Source organism: Psammomys obesus, unplaced genomic scaffold (genome assembly GCF_907164565.1).
Source record: "Psammomys obesus unplaced genomic scaffold, mPsaObe1.curated_primary_1811, whole genome shotgun sequence".
Taxonomy (NCBI): Eukaryota; Metazoa; Chordata; class Mammalia; order Rodentia; family Muridae; genus Psammomys; species Psammomys obesus.
Window position 1 is genome coordinate 1343508 of NW_026596085.1, and position 19029 is coordinate 1362536.

General features: G+C 43.6%; 1 protein-coding gene across 1 annotated transcript in view; it reads left to right on the forward strand.

The window, feature by feature from the left end:
* Positions 1-19029, forward strand: part of Fam186a (family with sequence similarity 186 member A) — an 88352-nt gene that overhangs the window by 2844 nt on the left and 66479 nt on the right. The window contains exons 2-4 of the mRNA XM_055626805.1: positions 2393-2567; positions 3230-3315; positions 3957-4107. Coding sequence (XP_055482780.1) covers positions 2490-2567; positions 3230-3315; positions 3957-4107 — 315 coding nt within the window. The 5' untranslated portion in view covers positions 2393-2489. The remainder of the gene's footprint in view (positions 1-2392; positions 2568-3229; positions 3316-3956; positions 4108-19029) is intronic.

The window sequence follows — 19029 nt, forward strand, 5'->3', positions numbered from 1 at the left end:
TATTATTATTATTATTATTATTATTATTATTATTATTATTATTATTATTAAGACAGTTTCCGTAGCCCCAGCTGTTCTGGAACTTGCTCTGTAACTAAGCTAGCCTCGAAACCACAGATCCACCTGCCATTGCCTCTTTAGTGCTGGGGTTAAGGATATTGCCACCATTTTGTAGCTTCAATTATTTTTTTAAAATAGCCTTCAGAGACTGGCTATTGGTGGCACACACCTTTAATCCCAGCACTTGAGAGGCAGGTGATCTCTGTGAGCTCCAGGTCAGTCTGGTCTACAGAACATGTTCCAGAATACAAACAAACAAAAAAATGAAGTTTTTATTTTCATCAACTCTTCCTCCCCCCTTCCCCCGACCTTTTTTTTTTCTTCTCTTCATAGCCTTGGCTGTCCTGGACTCACTTTGTAGACCAGACTGGCCTTGAACTTATATCGATCTTCCTGCCTCTGAATCCCTGAGTGCTGGGATCAAAAGTGCATGCTATCACACCTGACTCAAAATGTTTTTTGTTTTTTTTTTTTTCAATTTGTTTTATTAACTACCTTGTATGTATGCCAGTGAACCAGGTGTGTGCCTGGTGTAAGTGGAGGCTTGGAATGGAGGGTATCAGATCCCCTGGAATGGAAATTACAGATGGCTGTGAACCCTCATGTGGGTGCTGGGAATTGAACCTGGGTCCTCTGAAAGAACTTCCAGTACTCTTAATCACTGAGCTATCTCTCCTGCCCTCCATTAAAAAAAAAAAAAAAAAAAAAAAGATTCATTTTCGTCTTTAATTATATGTTGTGTATGTGTCTGAATGTGGGTTTGTACACAAGAAGGAAGCACCCTGAAGGCCAGAAGCCACAGATTGCCCTGGGCCAACACTGATGGTGGTTATGAACCCCTAGATAGGGGTGTTTGGAACCATGTGCAGTAGCAGTGCTGTCTGAATAGCTGAGCCATCTCTTCAGCCCCGAGATCTTCCTCTTACCTTAAATATTGAACTTTTTTCACTGTATCTGTATGTTTGCCTGCATGCATGTATGTGTGCCACATGCATGCCTGAGGACCAATCCCCGGTCCTCTGCAAAAGCAGCCAGTGCTCTTAACCCCTGAGCCATCTCTCCAGCCCCAGCTTTTCAATTCTAGCCTTTTTTTTCTCTCTTTCCATTTTTCTTTTTTTTATTTATATATTTTTTCTGAGATGAGGCTTCTCTGTGTAGCCCTGGCTATTCATGAACTTACTGTGTAGACCAGGCTAGCCTCAAACTCAGAGCAGTCCCCCTGCCTCTGCCTCCAGAGAGCTGGGATTAAAGCCATTCACCACCAAGCCCAGCCCCAGCGTTCCTATCCTTAGTTCATGTGATTTGCTTTCCTTTACAAGAAAGTCCTCAGTTTCTCTCATTGATACCAAACTTCACTCACCATTAAGTTGTTGACCTTATATTCTAGACCCTCCTTAATCTGTTCACCAGTAAATTCCCATTGTGTTTTATCTCCGTTGTTAAACTCTCGTTCCATTGGGATAGAAACTTTAACACTTACCTCCAGTGCCATGACTCAAGGTATCTTTCCTATTTGTCAATCAACCATCTCTTCATACAGCTTTGCCCAAGACTGCTTCACAGGTCTCTTCATGTCTTTTTTTAGCACCTTATAGTTTATATTATTATTATTTATTTTTAGTTTCTTCACAAAAAACCCTGTGGTCTCCTTGATTTAGGACACCTGCGGCAGCATAATAGTATCTCAATTGTTTTTCATTTGGAAGGGAAGGATTTTAAAACTTGCCTTTAATAGGCTTCATACCTAATTGCTGATGAATTCCATGCTACATGAGAAAGATACAAGAGTGGGAGAGAAATATTAAATTAGTTCAGCTGGCAAGGCTTGGTAAATGGCCCCCAGAAAAGTTGTACTTTTCATTTTGTCAAATAAAAGGGTTTTAAGGCTTTCATAATTTGACAACAAAGTAGGAAGGTCTGAACTTCCTGAGTAAATACATCTGAATATGATTTATAAGAAAAGACATGAAATAATGATAGGAGTCACAGTGAGATTGATTCAAAGGTCACAGAAGGTATTCTGGGTGTTAGCAAATATACATAATGAGAGATGTCTGCTTCCAGTCAGTTTTTCTGATGAAGAGTAGCTTAGATGAGAAAAGAACAAAAGTCAAAGCCAGAGTCTGGCCCTGAGAAGACTGCTGATGTTTGCTCACACGGGCCAGCTGCAGTTCTCAGTGGCAAACTATGGCCCAGACCATTCAGGAAAATATTTGGGAACAGAAGACGGGTTTTTTGTTTTGTTTTTGAGGTATGGTCTTACTCTGTAGCCAGGTTGAACTTGAATTCTCAGCAATCTTCTTGCCTCAGCATGTGAGTTCTGGAATTATAGGTATGAGCCACGATGCCTAGCTGACAGTTGCTTCTTAAGGAGAAACGTCTAAGTTGATCTGCACGTGTGGTCAGACAAGTGCTGGACCTGGTAGAGCATGCCTCATCCTAGCTCCCTGGGGTGTGAGGCAGAAGATCAAGAGTGGGAGGCCTCGGCCAGTGTGGAGGCTCAGCAGGTAAAGGCTCTAAGTAAAGTCCCCAGGAACCACATAGTAAGAGAAGACTGAACCTTCATAGGCTTTCCACAATAAATGTAGCATATAATTTTTAAAATTAAAATTTAAGATCAGCCTGGGCTACAGAGTTAATTCAAGCCCAATCTGGGTAATTTAGCAAGAATTCTCTAAAAATAAAAGTAAAAGGGAATGGGGCTGGGTATATAGCTCAGTGGTAGAGAGCTTGTGTAGCATATGTGAGGCCATGTGTTCAATCATAAATACTGTACAGAAGAGAAGGAGGGAAAGAGAAAAGAAAAGCAACTACTTCAGAACCCAGGCTTCTCTTTCCATCAAACTGAAACACCTAAGTTCATTCTGTTCAAGTCTTGCAAGGACTCAACAGAGGACTAATTTTACAATGTTTCCAACAAGGACTCAACATAGGAAGTTTTTGTACAGAGCTTAAACTATGTATTTATCACTTAAAAAAATACAGAACCTATCAAATGATACTATGAAGTTTATGAATACATCAACACCACAAACTTATGTAAGGCTTTACCAGGTGTGGGGACTCATGTGCATGGTTGCCATTACCTAAGACGTAGGATAGAGGAGGAGTCAGACGTGGGACTGAGGGCAACTCAACTTTATTTCTGGCGCGTTTTCCTTTATTTCAGGTCATCTGGGCCAAGCACAGCCATGCACACCTGCGATCCAGCACCTCCCCTGCAGTCCGGGCTGCCCACAGACACATACTTCTTGGGTAGGAAGCAGCCTCTACTCTCCCTTCAAACTTCGTGAGTCAGCTATGAAACCCCAAAGCCTGTCAGACTCCTTGGGAAAAAGAAAAAAGAAAAACAAAACAAAAACAACAAAAAACCACAAAAACAATAGTAAGGGAAACTGTGATACTTTTCCAAATATCTTCTGAAGTATCAAATGCTAGAAAAGTTATGGCCAGATGAGGAGCTGGTAGGTACAGGCTTAAAACTGTCTCAGGAAGAGAGGAGTCAACAGTTACAGGGGGACACTGGAGCTTGGGTCCATCGGCTGGTCAGTGCCTCAGTGCGCAAAGCCTTCTGTCTCCTTTAGGGCCCCTGCTCCCCAGTCTTTCAACTCCCTCCCCCTTCTACTATCACAGCCTATAGAATGCCTGGTTCTTTACATAGAGGAAGCATTCTTAAACGTTCTAGTCGATGATGGTGTCACAATGGGTCTATTAATAGAATCATCAAGGCTTGAACATTAGAAGGCTTAAGCTGACCCAGTAGACTTAGCCACAACCTCAGAACTAGACTTACAGCTTCCCAGTGGACACATACTAGCATTTGCCTATATTCTGCGAAAAACAGAAGAAATTAAAAAAAAAAAAATCACCCAAATTTTCAAAATGACTTCCAAAAGGAGAAATGGAGCTGATTTAAAGGAAAATGTCATCTTGAAAGCCTCCGAGAGTAGCCATGACAAATCAGCCAGAGACCAAATTGACCTCCCGTTTTCGGTACAAGAAGTCATCTCTAAGATTGAGAAAGCACAGATACTTCGGGCCAAAGAGGTAAGCAGCCAATCAATGTACAGACTACAGCTTTTAGAACATTGTACAATCAGGTGAATTTTGTTGTTGTTGTTTGAAAACACTTTATATTCAGGATAGTTGACTGTATTTTCGGTAACTTTGACTTCAAATGACACTATTACCAGACTGACTATGAACAGTCGATTTTGTATCAATCTGTTCACCCAGAGTTAGTCACACCATTTAATAAGTAAATCAGTGTGCTGGAGAGGTGGCTCAGAGATTAAGATCCCTGGCTGCTCTTCCAGAAGTGGAAGAGCACCAATTCCCTGCACCCACACGGTGGCTCGTGGCCGTGTATAAAGGGACCTGAGGCCCTCTGCTGGCGTGCAGGCGTTCATGCGGCAGAGCACTCATGCATTAATAAAAAATTAATGAAGTGAATCAGTCTGGATGTGACTGTGCACGTCTGTAATTCCGACACTAAGGAGGAAGATGAAGGCAGGAGGCTTTTTAGCTTATGTTCAAACTTGATGCCGGGTCGTGCTGAATATTAACAAGACTTGTCTAAAAAAGATATTAAAAGGTGCATTTTGTGGAGATGGCTCAGGTGGTTAGGGCTCTGTCTGCCATGCCTCACACCTGAAGTTGATTTCTGGAACCTGTATGTGAGAATCGGCTCTCCAGCTGTTCTCTGGCCTCCACACACACACACACACACTTAAACACACCTCCCCCTCCCCCCCCACGTCTAGTGGCACTTGCACAATCCATAAATGCGATTAAAACTGAAACAAAGCTGAGGCTGGCTCAGTGATAGAGCCATTGGCCAGTGGGAGTTAGGTGCTAGGCTCAGCCCCAGCACTGCCAAAAAGAGGAGCAAGGAAATACAGAATTTCCTGTTCCGGTTTCTACCAACTGGCAACACCAGTGTTTGTTCTTAACGGGTTTGTTGGTTGTCTTAGCTGCTTTTCTGCTGCTGTGATAAAATACCATGTGGGAGGCAACTTAGGAGGCATTCAGTGTGAAGCTACTGTTGCAGAGGTTTGGAGGCTGTGGTGGCAGAGCAGAGGCCTGGTGGCAGACACTGCTGAAAGCTTGTCTCTTGATCGGCAAGTTGGAGGCAGCGAGAGAACTAGCTGGGAGTGGCATGGGGCTTTTGAAACCACAGCGCCCTGGGCTAGAGAGAGAAGAGCGTTAGCTACTTTCCCAGAGGACCCAGGTTCAATTCCCAGCACCCATAAAGCAGCTCTTGACTGTCTGTAAAGTTGGATCCAACTCCCTCACACAGTTATACACGTAGGCCAAACACCAAATATACATAAAAATATAAAAAATAAATTATTAAAAAAGAAGAAACCTCAAAGCCCACAAAAATATTCAAGTATATGAGTCTATAGGACGTTCTCTTTCAAACCACCACATTCCATTCCTTGGCTCTCATAAGGTTGTGGTCATATCATAATACAAAATTAATGTACTCCAACTTCAAAGGTCCCTATAGTCTTTTATAGTCTCAACTGTTGTTTAAAAGTCCAAAGTTCAAAGTCTTCTGAGACTCCAGGCAATCTCTTAGCCGTGCCACCCTGTAAAATCAAAACAAAAAAGCAAAGTGCTTACTTTCCAAAGGACACACATTACCATTCTAAAAGAGGAGTGGGAGCAGAGTGAACACACAGGACCGAAGCAGACCCAGCATCCATGTGTGATGTCAGTGTTAGGTGGCTCTGCCCTCCCACCTTTGCTGATTGCAACACACTTCCGCTTAGGCTGGTACCGCTTCCCTGCCTGCTACTCTCCTGGGCATACTTCCCGTGGCTCTGGCATTCCAACATTGTGGGGTCTCTAATGCAATCCAGGCTTTGCTTTTATAGCTCCACACAACCGTACCTCAGAGCCTCCTTGCACTCCCCTTGCACATGGCTTGCCTCAGTGGCTCTCCTTAACTGTGGAGGATTCCAGAACCCTTTTACACACATATCCTTCATGACTCTAAAGTCAGAACCACGTTGACAACACTGCCAAGTTCTGTTGCCTGCTTGGGGGATGGGGAGCCCGGACCCCTGGAATCAAATTTCCACAAGCTTTTCTTTGTTGATAATTTTAGGAGCAGAAAATCCCTTTGTTTTTACAAGTCGGAAGCTTAGCTGGCTGGGGGTCTTGCCCTGAGGGCATATTTCCCTTTATTGCATTTTGGAGCAGGCCTTTTTAAAATTTTCTCATCTATTTGAGCACAAGCCTTGGTTCCAGCTGCACATTTTGCATTTCTTCTTGCCCTGCTTTTGTTCTTTGTAGACCTGCCGAAGAGTGAGCACTAATCACCAAATGAAGAAAGGGTAAAAAGGAGGACATGCCCGCTCCTAAGGGATTCAGGCTTTTGTCATAAATATAAGGGAGAAAACAGACAAGCAGAGATATCTGGGAGAGTCCAGAGTGAACATGGCGACAGAGTCAGGCCATGTGAAGGGGGATTGGGGAAAGACAGAGAGGCAGGCCACTGACTAAGAGGGGTGGCCTAGACCAGGGGACTGTTCAAGAGACCAAATGGCCGAAGGGCCAAAGAGGGTCAGTGTGTCCAAAGTGGCTGGATTATAAAACGCAGAGCAGCTGGGGAAAGGGCAGCCCAGCCCCAGGACTGGAGAGGTCAGTGAAGGGGTGGGGTATGCTAGCCAAAAGGACACTGTAACAGGTAGGGACTGAGGGATGCTGGGAGAACACAGCCCTTTGACATGTTAATAGGCGTTTCATCCAGCTGTCCTGGGCTTGAGACCTAACACTGACCACAGGATGGATCTCCTCCTCCAAAGAAATTAGTAGTTTACTTTTGTTTTAGTTTGTTTTTTTCAAGGCAGGGTTTCTCTGTGTAACTTTGCTGTCTTGGAACTCACTCTGTAGACCTGGCTGGCCTCTAAACTCAGATATCTGCCTGCCTCTGTCTCTCAAGTGCTAGGATTAAAGGCATGTCCAATGCCTTTTTTAATTTTAATTTTTATTTGTATTTTTGAGACAGGGTTTTTCCCTGGCTCTCCTGGAACTCACTCTGTAGAGCAGGCTGGCCTCACACTCACAGCCATCCAACTGCCTCTGCCTCCCAGAGTGCTCGGATTAGTGGTGTGCACCACCCATGGACTCCAATTCTTTTAAATTTAGCCTGAGGCAGATTCTTGGGACAAGAGCAGAAGGCAGCCACATTCTTTGCCAAAATATCACAAGAATGGTTTTTAGCCTCGTTGCTGTTCTTGTTCTGCCCTGAAAGCTCTTGATCTGGGCCTCCATAGTCCAGTTGCTCTCAGCTCCTACCAGGATGGCCCATTAAGCAATCCTTACAGCATTCAACCACTTTCCTAGTCCAAATTCCCAGTTTTCTATGTTCATCCAACAACCACGTGGTTAAACCTGTCACAGCAAAATATTCCAACATATTCTGGTACCAACTTCTTAGTTACTTTTCTATTTCTGTGATAAGACGCCATGACCAAGGCAACTCATCAAACAAAGTGTTTAATTTGGGGCTTGCAGCTTCAGAAGATTAGCATCAGTGATGGTAGAGCAAAGGAATAGTGGTAAGGACAGAGGAGAGCTTACATCTTGATATGCAGGCTAGAGGCAGAGAACGCTAACTGGCAAGGGCACACATGGCCTTTTGAAATTTCAAGGGCTACCCCTACTGATACAAAGAGGCCATACTTCTTTTTGTTTCTTTCTTTAACTAAAAGAAAAAAGTTTTCATAAAATGTTCTAATCATGATTTTCTCCTCTCCTAACTCTTCCCATATCCTCACCTCCCTGTACCTGACTCCACATTCTTTTATCTCTCTCTTTAACACACACACCCCAGAAAACCCAAGAACTTCACACTCTCACAAACCCCCCCCACAAAAGTATGAAATCAGAAACCAAGCAAAAGACCAATAAGATGAAAAATGCCCTCCAAAATCTATGTAAGACACGAAATATCAGTGAGTACATTTTTCTGTTGGCCATCTTCCTTGTGGGGCCTACTTTGAAATGAGAGCTGGAGAAGAGTAGTTTTAGCTTGGCAAGCAGATACCGATTGCAGATAGCTTCTTGGTTAGGGGTCTACTTCTCCCTTTCAGCACCGGGACCCCTTCTGCCTTGAACCTGCACAGTGAGCCAGTCCTGTTGATCTGGGCCTAGCTCCCTGAGTCCTGAAAGGAGGGGGACTGAGAGCCCCAGTGTCCCTGCTTTCTGCACATGTTCTTGTCCTGTTCTGGGTCTCTATGTCAGTTCCCATATACTTTAAGGGAAGCTTCTCTGATGAGGCTGAGCCATGCACTGATTTATGGGTAGAACAAAATGTCCTTAGGAGTCATTTTACTGCCATGTCCTTTAACAGAACAATGTATTTGGTTTCCCCCTAGGCCCATGGCTTATTTTTGGCCATCCAAGCAATATTAGGCATGGGTTTTATCTCATGGGGTGGAAGGCCATACTTAAGCCTTCCATCAACTGGGGACCAATTATCCAAATATATTAGCCTATGGGGACCATTTTCATTTATATACATACACATAAAAACATACACACATTCATGGAAACTTCAGCAGAATCAACATAATGAATTAATTCCTCATCCCCTAATTTTTTGATTTTTTTTTTTTTTTTTTGTTGTTTCTTATTTGTTTGTTTGAGACAGGATTTCTTGTAACAGCTGTCCTGGAATTTGCTTTGTAGACTAGGGTGGCCTTGAACTCACAGAGACACCCCTGCCTCTGCCTCCCAGGTGCTGGGATTAAAAGTGTGCGCCACCACGCCCAGCATTATAACCCTCTGAAATGTCTTTCCCTCACTCTGACCTAACTTCCATTTAACCATCAAGTTGTTCACTGTGATATACATTATCTGCTTATTTTAATTTAATGTAAAAATTATATATACCAGGTATGGTGGTGCATGCCTTTAATCCCAGCAGAGGCAGAGGTCTACAAAGTGGGTCCAGGAGAGCCAAGGCTACACAGAGAAACCCTGTCTTGAAAAACCAGTCTTCCTTTCTCTGTATGTGTGTGTTTTCAAATCCAGCTTTGATAAGGTTATTTGGTAATTTTGATAGCAGTGCATAGTTTTTTATTCTGCTCATGGGACAGAATAGGAATCAGTTTATATTTTGTTTTGTACATGATTTGGGTATATACACATTTCTTAATCCTTCCTGCTTCAATTCATGACCAGCTAGTAAATCACAGTTTTTTATTCTCCATAGCAAAGACATTTGTAAAAGAGGCTTGAAAAATAAAATCTACATAGTCAAAAACTTATGTTAAACTCTTAGGACTCTACAAAGTGAGCCTGGCAGTGGGGGCGAATGGCTTAAATCCCAGCACTTGGGAGGCAGACTTGGGGGGATCTCTGAGTTCTAGGCCAGCCTGGTCTACAAAGTAAGTTCCAGGACAGCCAGAGCTATGCAGAGAAACCCTGTCTCAAAAAAATAAAAAATAAAAAAAAGAATATACAAAGTATATTAAAGATATCTGTGTTAAAGCTTTTTAGATTTATTTATTACTTTATGCAAATGATATTTTGACTGTGTTATGCCCAGTTCATGAGACCCCCAAAAGACCACCAGGAATCAACTCTGCTGCAAAACATTTGAGGATCTTTTTATTACAAGCTCAAGCTCAGGTCACAGCAACCTCCCTGGTTGAAGAGGAGGAGTGCAGCCCAAAGGTCTAGGGGAACAGGGTTTTTAAAGGGAAAAACCACAAGCGGGAGGTTACATGCCTTGGCTTTACATGATTGGGCAAGGAAAATTGACTTTTGAAATGATTGGTTTACTTTAGGTGCCAAGACCATAAATGGTTCTGGCCTGGCCATCTGGGCTGGTTTCCTAGCAACTGTATCTCTAGTAGGCAGGAGAAGAATGTAGTAAAGCTAGCTCCTTTCCCCAGGTGGCTGGACATGTCTCCACCTGGATGGCCTGTTGGGCCTAGCAGGAGCCTAAATTCCAGGGAAGCAGATGAAGGGAACTCAGGAGACTGAATCGATGCAATTGCAAAAGGTTTATTCAAGCCATCTCACGATGGGGCTATCTCTACACTCGGGCGAGATTCAGCAAGTCAGGAAAGCCTCGGGTTTTTAAAGGAAAAAGTGCAGGGAGAGAGAGGGTTACAGGTCTGACAGCGTGGGAGCGGATATAGGGTCTATTTTGGGCACCAGGTCCAGTCAATTCTGTCCCAGACATCTGGGGGATATCTGTTCTTTCCTGATACGTGCAGATTCAGCTACTGTTAAAGGTGGGAAAAGCAATTTGCTTATCTTGTGGTCTCTCTGAGAAGTGGGGCTACATGCCTTTGGTCAAAAGGTCAGGTACTATTTGGGAGGGGTATTATGACCATCTGGATCGCCTGCTAGACAATGTTATTTTCTTCTGCAACAGGGTGGAAGTCTTTGCTTGTTCATTTCCTTATCTCCGTCCGTGCAGATGGCTAGGGTCAGGAGGGGCTGTTATACATTCTCCTGTTCTCCAGAAAAATACTGAGAGACTTTAGTTTGACATGGGCCTATAATTTAAAAATATAGGTTTCATGACAATTAAAAGAAATATAGGTTATAGAGTTAGTCTGAATATTTCAGGCCTTTGTTCATGCTTATAAACCAATACCCACTGATGTTTAATTCTTCAGCCTCTCAAGTGGACATATGTATGTGCTCCACACACATGCCTAGTGCTTCCTGAGACCAGATGAGGGCATCATATCCTCAAGAACTGGACTTACAGAGGGCTGTGCACTGCCATGTGGTGCTGGGAAACAAACCTAGGTCATCTGCAAAAAGTAGCAAGTCCTCTTAATTAAATCAGAGCCATCTCTGTAGCCCCAGGACAGCTGCCTCTCTCTGTCCTCCAGGTTTCAAAGCACACATTCTTCTTGCCATGACTTATGGGTAATTATGATTCTCCTGTGTAGTTATTTCACAAATGCCTTATTCATATCTGCTTTGCAATAGGTCTAAGGTAGAGCCAGGCACGGTGGTGCACACCTGTAATCCCAGCACTCAGGAGGCAGAGGCAGGCAGATCTCTGTGAGTTCAAGGCCAGCCTGGCCTACAGAATGAGTCCAGGATAGCCAAGGCTACACAGAGAAACCCTGTCTCAAAAACAACAACAAAAAGAGCAATAGGTATAAGGATAGGTTAATTTCATGTGGTAGACAGCCTTCCTTACCATAAAGGGTGTGGTGCTCCGTATTCTCCATGAACCTGAAGTTTGGAAACTGATTCACAACTCCAGATTTGCTGAGCTGTGTTATGGTGACTTGGCTTTCATGCCCAGTTCTTTGGTCAAAGGCCTGTTATGTTTCAAGGACACAGTGAAAGCTCCCAGGAGGTTCTACTTGGCTGATATTTACAGATACACCATTTCTGCTGACGCCTATGAAAAGTGAATCACTGGTACAGACATGCTGCTTTTCTCCAAAGGTTCTTCCAATTTTCTTGTTTGTCCTATGTGCTGGATGCTTTTATGTCAACCTGACACAAGCTAAAGTCATCAGAGAGGAGGAATCCTCAGTTGAGAAAATGCCTCCGGGAGATCAGGCTGTAGGCAATCCTGTAGGGCATTTTCTTATGTAGTGGTTGATGGGGGATGGCCCAGCACACTGTAGACGGCCATCCCAGGGCTGGTGGTCCTGGGTATTGTAAGCAATAGATGATAGATGCTGTGATGAAACAGGACAGTGGTGGTGTGAATAAGAATGACTCCCACAGGTTCATATATTTAAAGCTTAGGGAATGGCACTATTTGAAAGGATTAGGAGGTGTGGCCTTGTTGAAGGAAGTGTTTCAAAAGACCCAAGCCAGGCCCAGGTGCTCTCTCTTCCTGCTGCCTGTGCGTCTGGATATAGAGCTCTCAGCTCCTTCTCCAGCACTGTGTCTGCCTGCACACTGCCATGTTCCCAGCAACTCTAATAATGGACTAAACCTCTGAAACTTTAAGCCAGCCCCAATTAAATGGTTTCATTTATAAAAGCTGCTGTGGTCATGGTGTCTCTTCATAATAACAGAACACCAGCTAAGATAATGACCAAAGCAGCTTGGGGAGTAAAGGGTTTATTTATTTGGTTTACACTTCCCCGTCATTGAAGGAAGTCAGGACAGGAACTCAAGCAGGACAAGGAACCTGCAGGCAAGAGCTGATGCAGAGGCCATGGAGGGGTGCTGCTTACTGGCTTGCTCCTCATGGCTTGCTCAGCTGCTTTCTTATAGAACTAGCCCAGGGATGGTTCCACTGACAATGGGCTGGGCCCTCATTCATGAATGAATGACTAATTAAGAAAATGCTCTACCTGTTTGTCTGCTTAATGCTGGACCTTCTGGGGGCATTTTCTCAGTTAGCTTCACTCCTCTTAGATGACTCTAGGTTGTACATAAAAGTTGACATAAAATTAGTCAGCACATTGTTCATCTCCTAGGATTTATTCTTTGCAAATGTCACTTTGAGGTTTCCTTGCATCGTCATCAGAAAGCAGCACAATCATAAAGACTTCTGCATGTCCTTTAGCCAGGATATAGCCATCAGATCAAATTCCAGGTGCCTCAGTCCACAAGATTTCAAGTAGACTTTGTAGCTTTTTTGTTTTTTGTTTTGTTTTGTTTTGTTTTGTTGTGATAGGGTTTCTCTGTGTAGCCCCTCACCATTCTGGACCAGGCTGACCTTAGAGATCCACTTGCCTCTTTCTCCCGAGTTCTGGGATTAAAGGTGTGCTGACACCACTTCGTGGCACATTTTTATGATCTAGTAGGAGGCTGTGCACACAGCCTTGACTTTGAATATGTTTTGAGACAAGTTCTCCTTGTCTCCAAGCTGGCCTTCAATTCAAAATCTTCCTTCCTCCACCTCCCAAGTGCTGAAATATAGGCATATGTTACCACCATACCTAGGTTGAGAACAAATACTACTTTTCTTTTTAGCCCTGGCTGTCCTGGAACTCTGTGTAGACCAGGGTAGCCCAGAACTCAGAGAGCTCCCTACATTTACCTCCCAAATATTGGGATCAAAGATGTGCACCACCATGCCCAGCCTACATCTCCATTCCTATCTCCATCATCTATATCTGTAGCTATGTTTTGAGATAGGATCTCAATTAGTGTAGGCTGGCTTCAAATTCCACCATGTAACTGAAGTTAACTTTGAGCTCCCAGTCCTCCAGCCTTTACATCCTAGTTGCAGGGATCATAAGCTTGTGCCAGTATGCCTAATTTTATGTGGTGCTGGAGAATCAAACTCGGGGCTTTATGAATGTTAAATGTGATTGTTTTCTTTTTTCTTTTCTTTTTTTTTTTTAGGATTTGTTTATTTTATGTATGAGTGCTCTATCTGCATGTACACCAGCACACCAGAAGAGGATGCCAGATCCCATTATAGATGGCTGTGAACCACCATGTGGTTGCTGGGAATTGAACTCAGGACCTCTGGAAGAGCAGCCAGTGCTCTTAACCTCCAAGCCATCTCTCCACCCCCAAACAAATATTCTTCTCTCTTCTCTTCTCTACTTTTCTTTTTGATTTTTTTTTTTTTAAGACATGGTTTCTCTGTGTAGCCTTGGCTGTTCTGGAACTTGCTTTGTAGGCCAGGCTGGCCTCAAATTCAGAGATCCACCTGCCTCTGCCTCCCGAGTGCTGGGATGAAAGGTGTTCGGCACCACTGCCCGGTTTACATGTGGGCTTCTGTTAATTCTTTGACTGATATAGACACAGCAGGCTGGAGCAGGACTCACAGAGATCTTCAGGCCTTGACTTCCCAAGGGCTCAGATTAAAGGCATGCACCACCATGCCTTTACCATGCTGTACAGAGACACCATGACAGAAGCAATTTTTATGAAAGAAAGCATCTAACTGAAGGCTTGTTTACGGTTTCAGATGCTTAGTCTATTAGCATCATGGCAAGGATCATGGTGCATACATGGTGCATACATGGCACTGAAGCAGTAGCTGAGAGTTACATCCTGGTCTGTAAGCAGAGAGAGAGAGAGAGAGAGAGAGAGAGAGAGAGAGAGAGGAGACTGGGTTTTTGAGTCTCCTCAAAACCTCCTCCCCAGTGACACACATCCTCCAACAAGGCCACACCTCTTAATCCTTCTAATCCTGTCAAACAGAGCTACTCTTTGTTAACTGAGCATTAAAATATATGATCCTGTGAGGGTTGTTCTTATTCAAACCACCACACTTGGTTATAATATTTTTCTTTCTTTCCGTATTTCTTTTTTAAATTTTTTTGTTTGTTTGTTTTGTTTTCATGACAAAGATTTTCTTTGTGTAGTGTTGGCAGTCTTGGATCTTGCTCTGTAGACCAGGCTGGTTTGAACTAATATTTTTCTTTTAAAATTATTTTGTTATTATTAGTGTTATTTTGTGTGTGTGTGTGTGTGTGTGTGTGTGTGTGTGTGTGTGTGTATGTGTGAAAGAGCAAGAAATGGAGGGGAGAGAGAGAGTGAGCATATAAGCTAGAGAACAAATTTTGAGAGTCACTTTTTCTTCCACTGTGGGTTCAGGCAGGTACTAAGCTCAGGCTAGTGGGCTCCTGCTGGCCAGAATTATAATATTTTCAGCTTTCAATTGATTTATCAGGATATAACCTCATTGCAAAATTAACTAGTATCTATTTAAAGAATGATTTAAACACATCCTCCTTAGAAGGGCTCTTGGCGATCACATTTATCTTATCCAAAATAACTAAGGGGTAAATTCATCCTCCTGTGTTTTGAGACAGATCCTCAAGTAAGCCAGACTGGCCTCTCCCTCACTGTGTAGCCACAGATCACCTTGAATTTCTAATCCTTTGGCTGTTACCTCCCAGGTGCTGGGATTACGGCTGTTTATCACCTGGTTTTATGTGGTTCTAGGATGGAACCTAGGACTTCATTGTGCTGGGGAAGTACCCTGCCACTTCACATTCCAACACCAGGGAAATAACTTTAACTCAAATCTTTCCATGTAAAGTGACACTTTCGATTTCCCAAGAATTAGACTCAGGCATCATTGGGTAATGGAGGCAAAGTAGGCGAAGATAATTTTTTGGTCTATTACAGGGTTAAAACTGGAGAAAATAAAATTCATAGTAGTTTTTTCTGGGTATTGAGAAGGAATCCCCTGAGACATAGCACCAGCAGCTTTTAACAGTATCTCTTTTCTAAGGAGTGGGTACAAGAGTGTTCCTTTGGTATTATCACTGTGTGCCTTTCCGGGTTTGTCTTGCTTTAGACTAGCTTCTACCTTTCCATTCTGTGTCGCATAGCAAGTATTTATCTACCTATTTGCTTGTTTATTTATTTTTATTTTTTATATTAATCAGGTTATTTACTTTGTATCCTAGCCGTAGCCCCCTCCTTTATTCCCTCCCAATCCCACCCTCCCTCTCTCATCTCCTCCCTGCCCCTTTCTAGTCCACTGATAGGGGAGGACCTCCTCCCCTTCCATCTCACCCTACCTTATCAGGTCTCTTCAGGACTGGTTGCTTGTTTATTTTTAAGATACAGCCCTCTATGTAGCCCTGGCTCTTCTGGATCTCACTATTGTAGACCAGTAGGCTGTGTCAAAATCATAGACCTGCTTGTCTCTGCCTCCTGAGCCCTGGGATTATAGGTGTGTGCCACCACTCTTGTTTTGTGGAAAGCATATGAACGCTGCTTGTTATTTCATGGTTGCTAAAGCAGGCATGGTGGCACAGGACTTTAATCCCAGTACTTGAGAGGCAGAGGACAGCAATGCATGGCGTCCAGTGCAATCCAGTCCAAAGTTCATAGTGAGAGCATCTCAGGAAACCAAAAGTTAAAAAAATAGTGTTTAGCATTTATAGCTCACTACATTTAATCTTCATGATAATCCACTATGGTTAGGTATTAGAAGGAAGGGTTTATTTAGTTATCTACTCATTTATTTATTACTTAATCACTCTATGGCCTGATCCCAGCCCCCTCCCTCCTCTTCCCAATCCTACACAACCCTCCCCCATTCCTCCTCCTCCTCCTTTTCAGAGAATGGGGACCCCCAAGGGGTACCAACCCACCCTAGCACCTCAAGTCAAAGCAGGACTGAGTGCATCTGCTCCCACTGAGGCCAGACAAAGCAGCCCAGCTAGGAGAAAGGGATCCAGAAGCCGGGCACAGGGTCAGAGAAACCTACTCCCATTGTTAGGGGACCTACATGTTGACCAAGCTGTTTATCTGCTACATATGTGTAGGGGGTCTAGGCCCAGCCCATGTATGCACTTTGTTTGGTGCTTCAGTCTCTGTGAGCTCCCATGGGCCTCAGGTTAGTTGACTCTGTAGGAAGAGTTTGGTTTTGGCTCTCATTTTCAGAGGGATTTTAAGCTCTGCATGATGGGACGACAGGACAGTCAGATGGCTGCGAGGTGCCAGGAAGATGAAAGCCATCTCAAGCCAGGGGCGGGTCCACTGGTCCACTTTGATCCCTCGGGCACCACAGCCTGCAGAACAGCATCACCACCTAGGGTCTGGGTGTCAGAGTAGCAGCCTGTGGGGACATTGGAGATTCCACCCATAACATGGATGTCTAGGCTTTTTCTAGATTTGGGCTGCTACTCGTACCACTATGAACATGAATTATAAAGTAGTGAAGTATTTTCGTGGGTGAATACTGAATAGAGGAATGGAGGGGTCCATACTCAATTGTTTGTGAAACTCCTATTTTTGAAAATGATTGTAACATATTACACTACCTTGCAAATTCCAGTTACTTCATATTCTTGGCCTACACTGATATAGCCACACCTATTTTTGTTTTGTTTGATACAGGGTTCATGTAGCCCAGGCTACCTATAAACTCTGTAGTATGTGTTCTAGGCTGGCATTGATCTCACCACAATCTCCTGTGTTAGATTTCCAAGTATGGAATAATAGTTGGGTGCCACCATGCCAGGATAGATCTTTTATTTTAGACAGCCTAATGAGGTTTGTTCCCTCTCCTCTCCTTCCCTTCTCTTCTCTCTCCTCCCTTTAGCTGCCCCCCCTTTTTTTTTTTTTAGCTTTGGCTGTCCTGGACTCACTTTGTAGACCAGACTGGCCTCTAACTCACAAAGATCCTCCTGCTTCTGCCTCCCAGAGTTCTAGGGTTACAGGCATGTGCCACTGTGCCCTGCTTAACAGTATTTTTAGTAGTAGGGCAGTGGTGGCACACACCTTTAACCCAGCATTTGGGAGGCAGAGACAGGTAGATCTCTGTGAGTTTGAGGCCAGCCTGGTCTACAAAGCAAGTCCAGGATGGCCAAGGCTACACAGAGAAACCCTGTCTCAAAAAACAAAATGAAAACCAAAACTTAACATTTATTTTCAGCCTTAGTCTACATAGAGAGTTGCAGGCCAGAAAAGCCTACATAGTGAGACCTCTTCTCAAAATAAAATATATTATTGTATATGTTTGAGTGTTTTTCCTGTATGTATATAAATGTGCAGTGTGTGTGCCTGGTACCTGTGGAGGTCAGAAGAAGGTGCCAGATCCTCTGCAACAGGAGGTACAGATGGTTGTTGTAGGTGACAGTTAATATTTACTATTGGTTTATCTTTTATTAATGCTGTGATTAATCCTAAACAGCTGTATACCCAAATCACTACACAGAGACTGGGATTTATTTAATTAACCTAGATCACAATGCTTGGCAATAATTACTCCATCTTAAACCTCCAAGCCATAATTTCCTAACATTTAGATTCACCCATTATACTGGCTTTTTGTGAAATCTTAGGTCTGGTTCATTCTCCATGTCGTTCCAAGACCTCTCCTGCCTCTGCTCTCCCAGCCTCTGCTCCCGACTCTTTCTCTGCCTTCCACTCCTTCCTGTTCTCCTCTTACCTTCCTCTCCTCTGGCTCCTCCCCTCTCCATTGCTCAACACTGTGCCTGGGTTGTTTTATTTTGGCATGTTTACACAAAGTTGAGACAGGTGATACTTAGAATAAGTATCACAATGCAATGTCTGGACTGAAACCAAAGAGTGGGGGAGAGAAATCAGCATTTGATTGAACAAGGGTAAGGTGTATACATTCCAAAAGAACATTATACCAACAGATGGCTGTGAGCAACTATGTGTGCTGAAAAAGAAATCCAGGTCCTCTGCAAGAGCACAAAGTGTTCTTAACTATTGACCATCTCTCCAGCCCTATATTTAATTTTAAGCTTCAAAGTCTTGTTTAACATATATGCACTTTAGCTGCCTCTGATTTTCGTGTCACTGAGAAATAATTACTAAAACCACCATCAAGAAGATGTTTTTCTGTGGCTGAAAAGATGGCTCAGAGGTTAAAAGCACTGGCTGCTATTCTAGAGGTCCTGCGTTCAATTCCCAGCCACCACGTGGTGGCTCACAACCATTTATAATGAGATCTGGTGCCCTCTTCTGGAGTGCAGGTGTACATGTGACAGAACATTGTATACATAATAAATAAATAAATCTTTAAATAAAAAGAAACTGTTTCCTCCACTGGGCTTGTTGGTACACACCTTAAATCTCAGCGCACAGGGGCCAGAGGAAAGCGGATCTCTGTGAGTTCAAGGCCAGCCTGGTCTATAGAGTGAGTTCCAGGACAACCTGTGCTACACAGAGAAACCCTGTTTCAATAACAACAAAACCAAAAAAAAAAACCTTATTTTTGTTTTGCCAAGTCAGAATTTCATATAGTTCAAGCTGGCCTTGAATGCTACACAGCCAGGGTTGACCTTTAACCCCTGATTCTCCTTCCTCCATTACCTCTGCCACCAACTGCTGGGTTTATGGGCATGTGTCACTACAACTGGTTTGAAAATGTTTTCACTGCCAGGCTTGGTAGTGCAAGCCTGTAATCCCAGCACTCAGGGAGGCATAGACAAGCAGATTGTTGTAAGCTCGAGGCCAGCCAGGTCTACAAAGAGTTCAGGAAAGCCAGGGCTACACAGAGAAACCCTGTCTTTGAAAGATCCCCGGAGGGTATCTTCCGTCAGAGAGACCCCCTCCCAA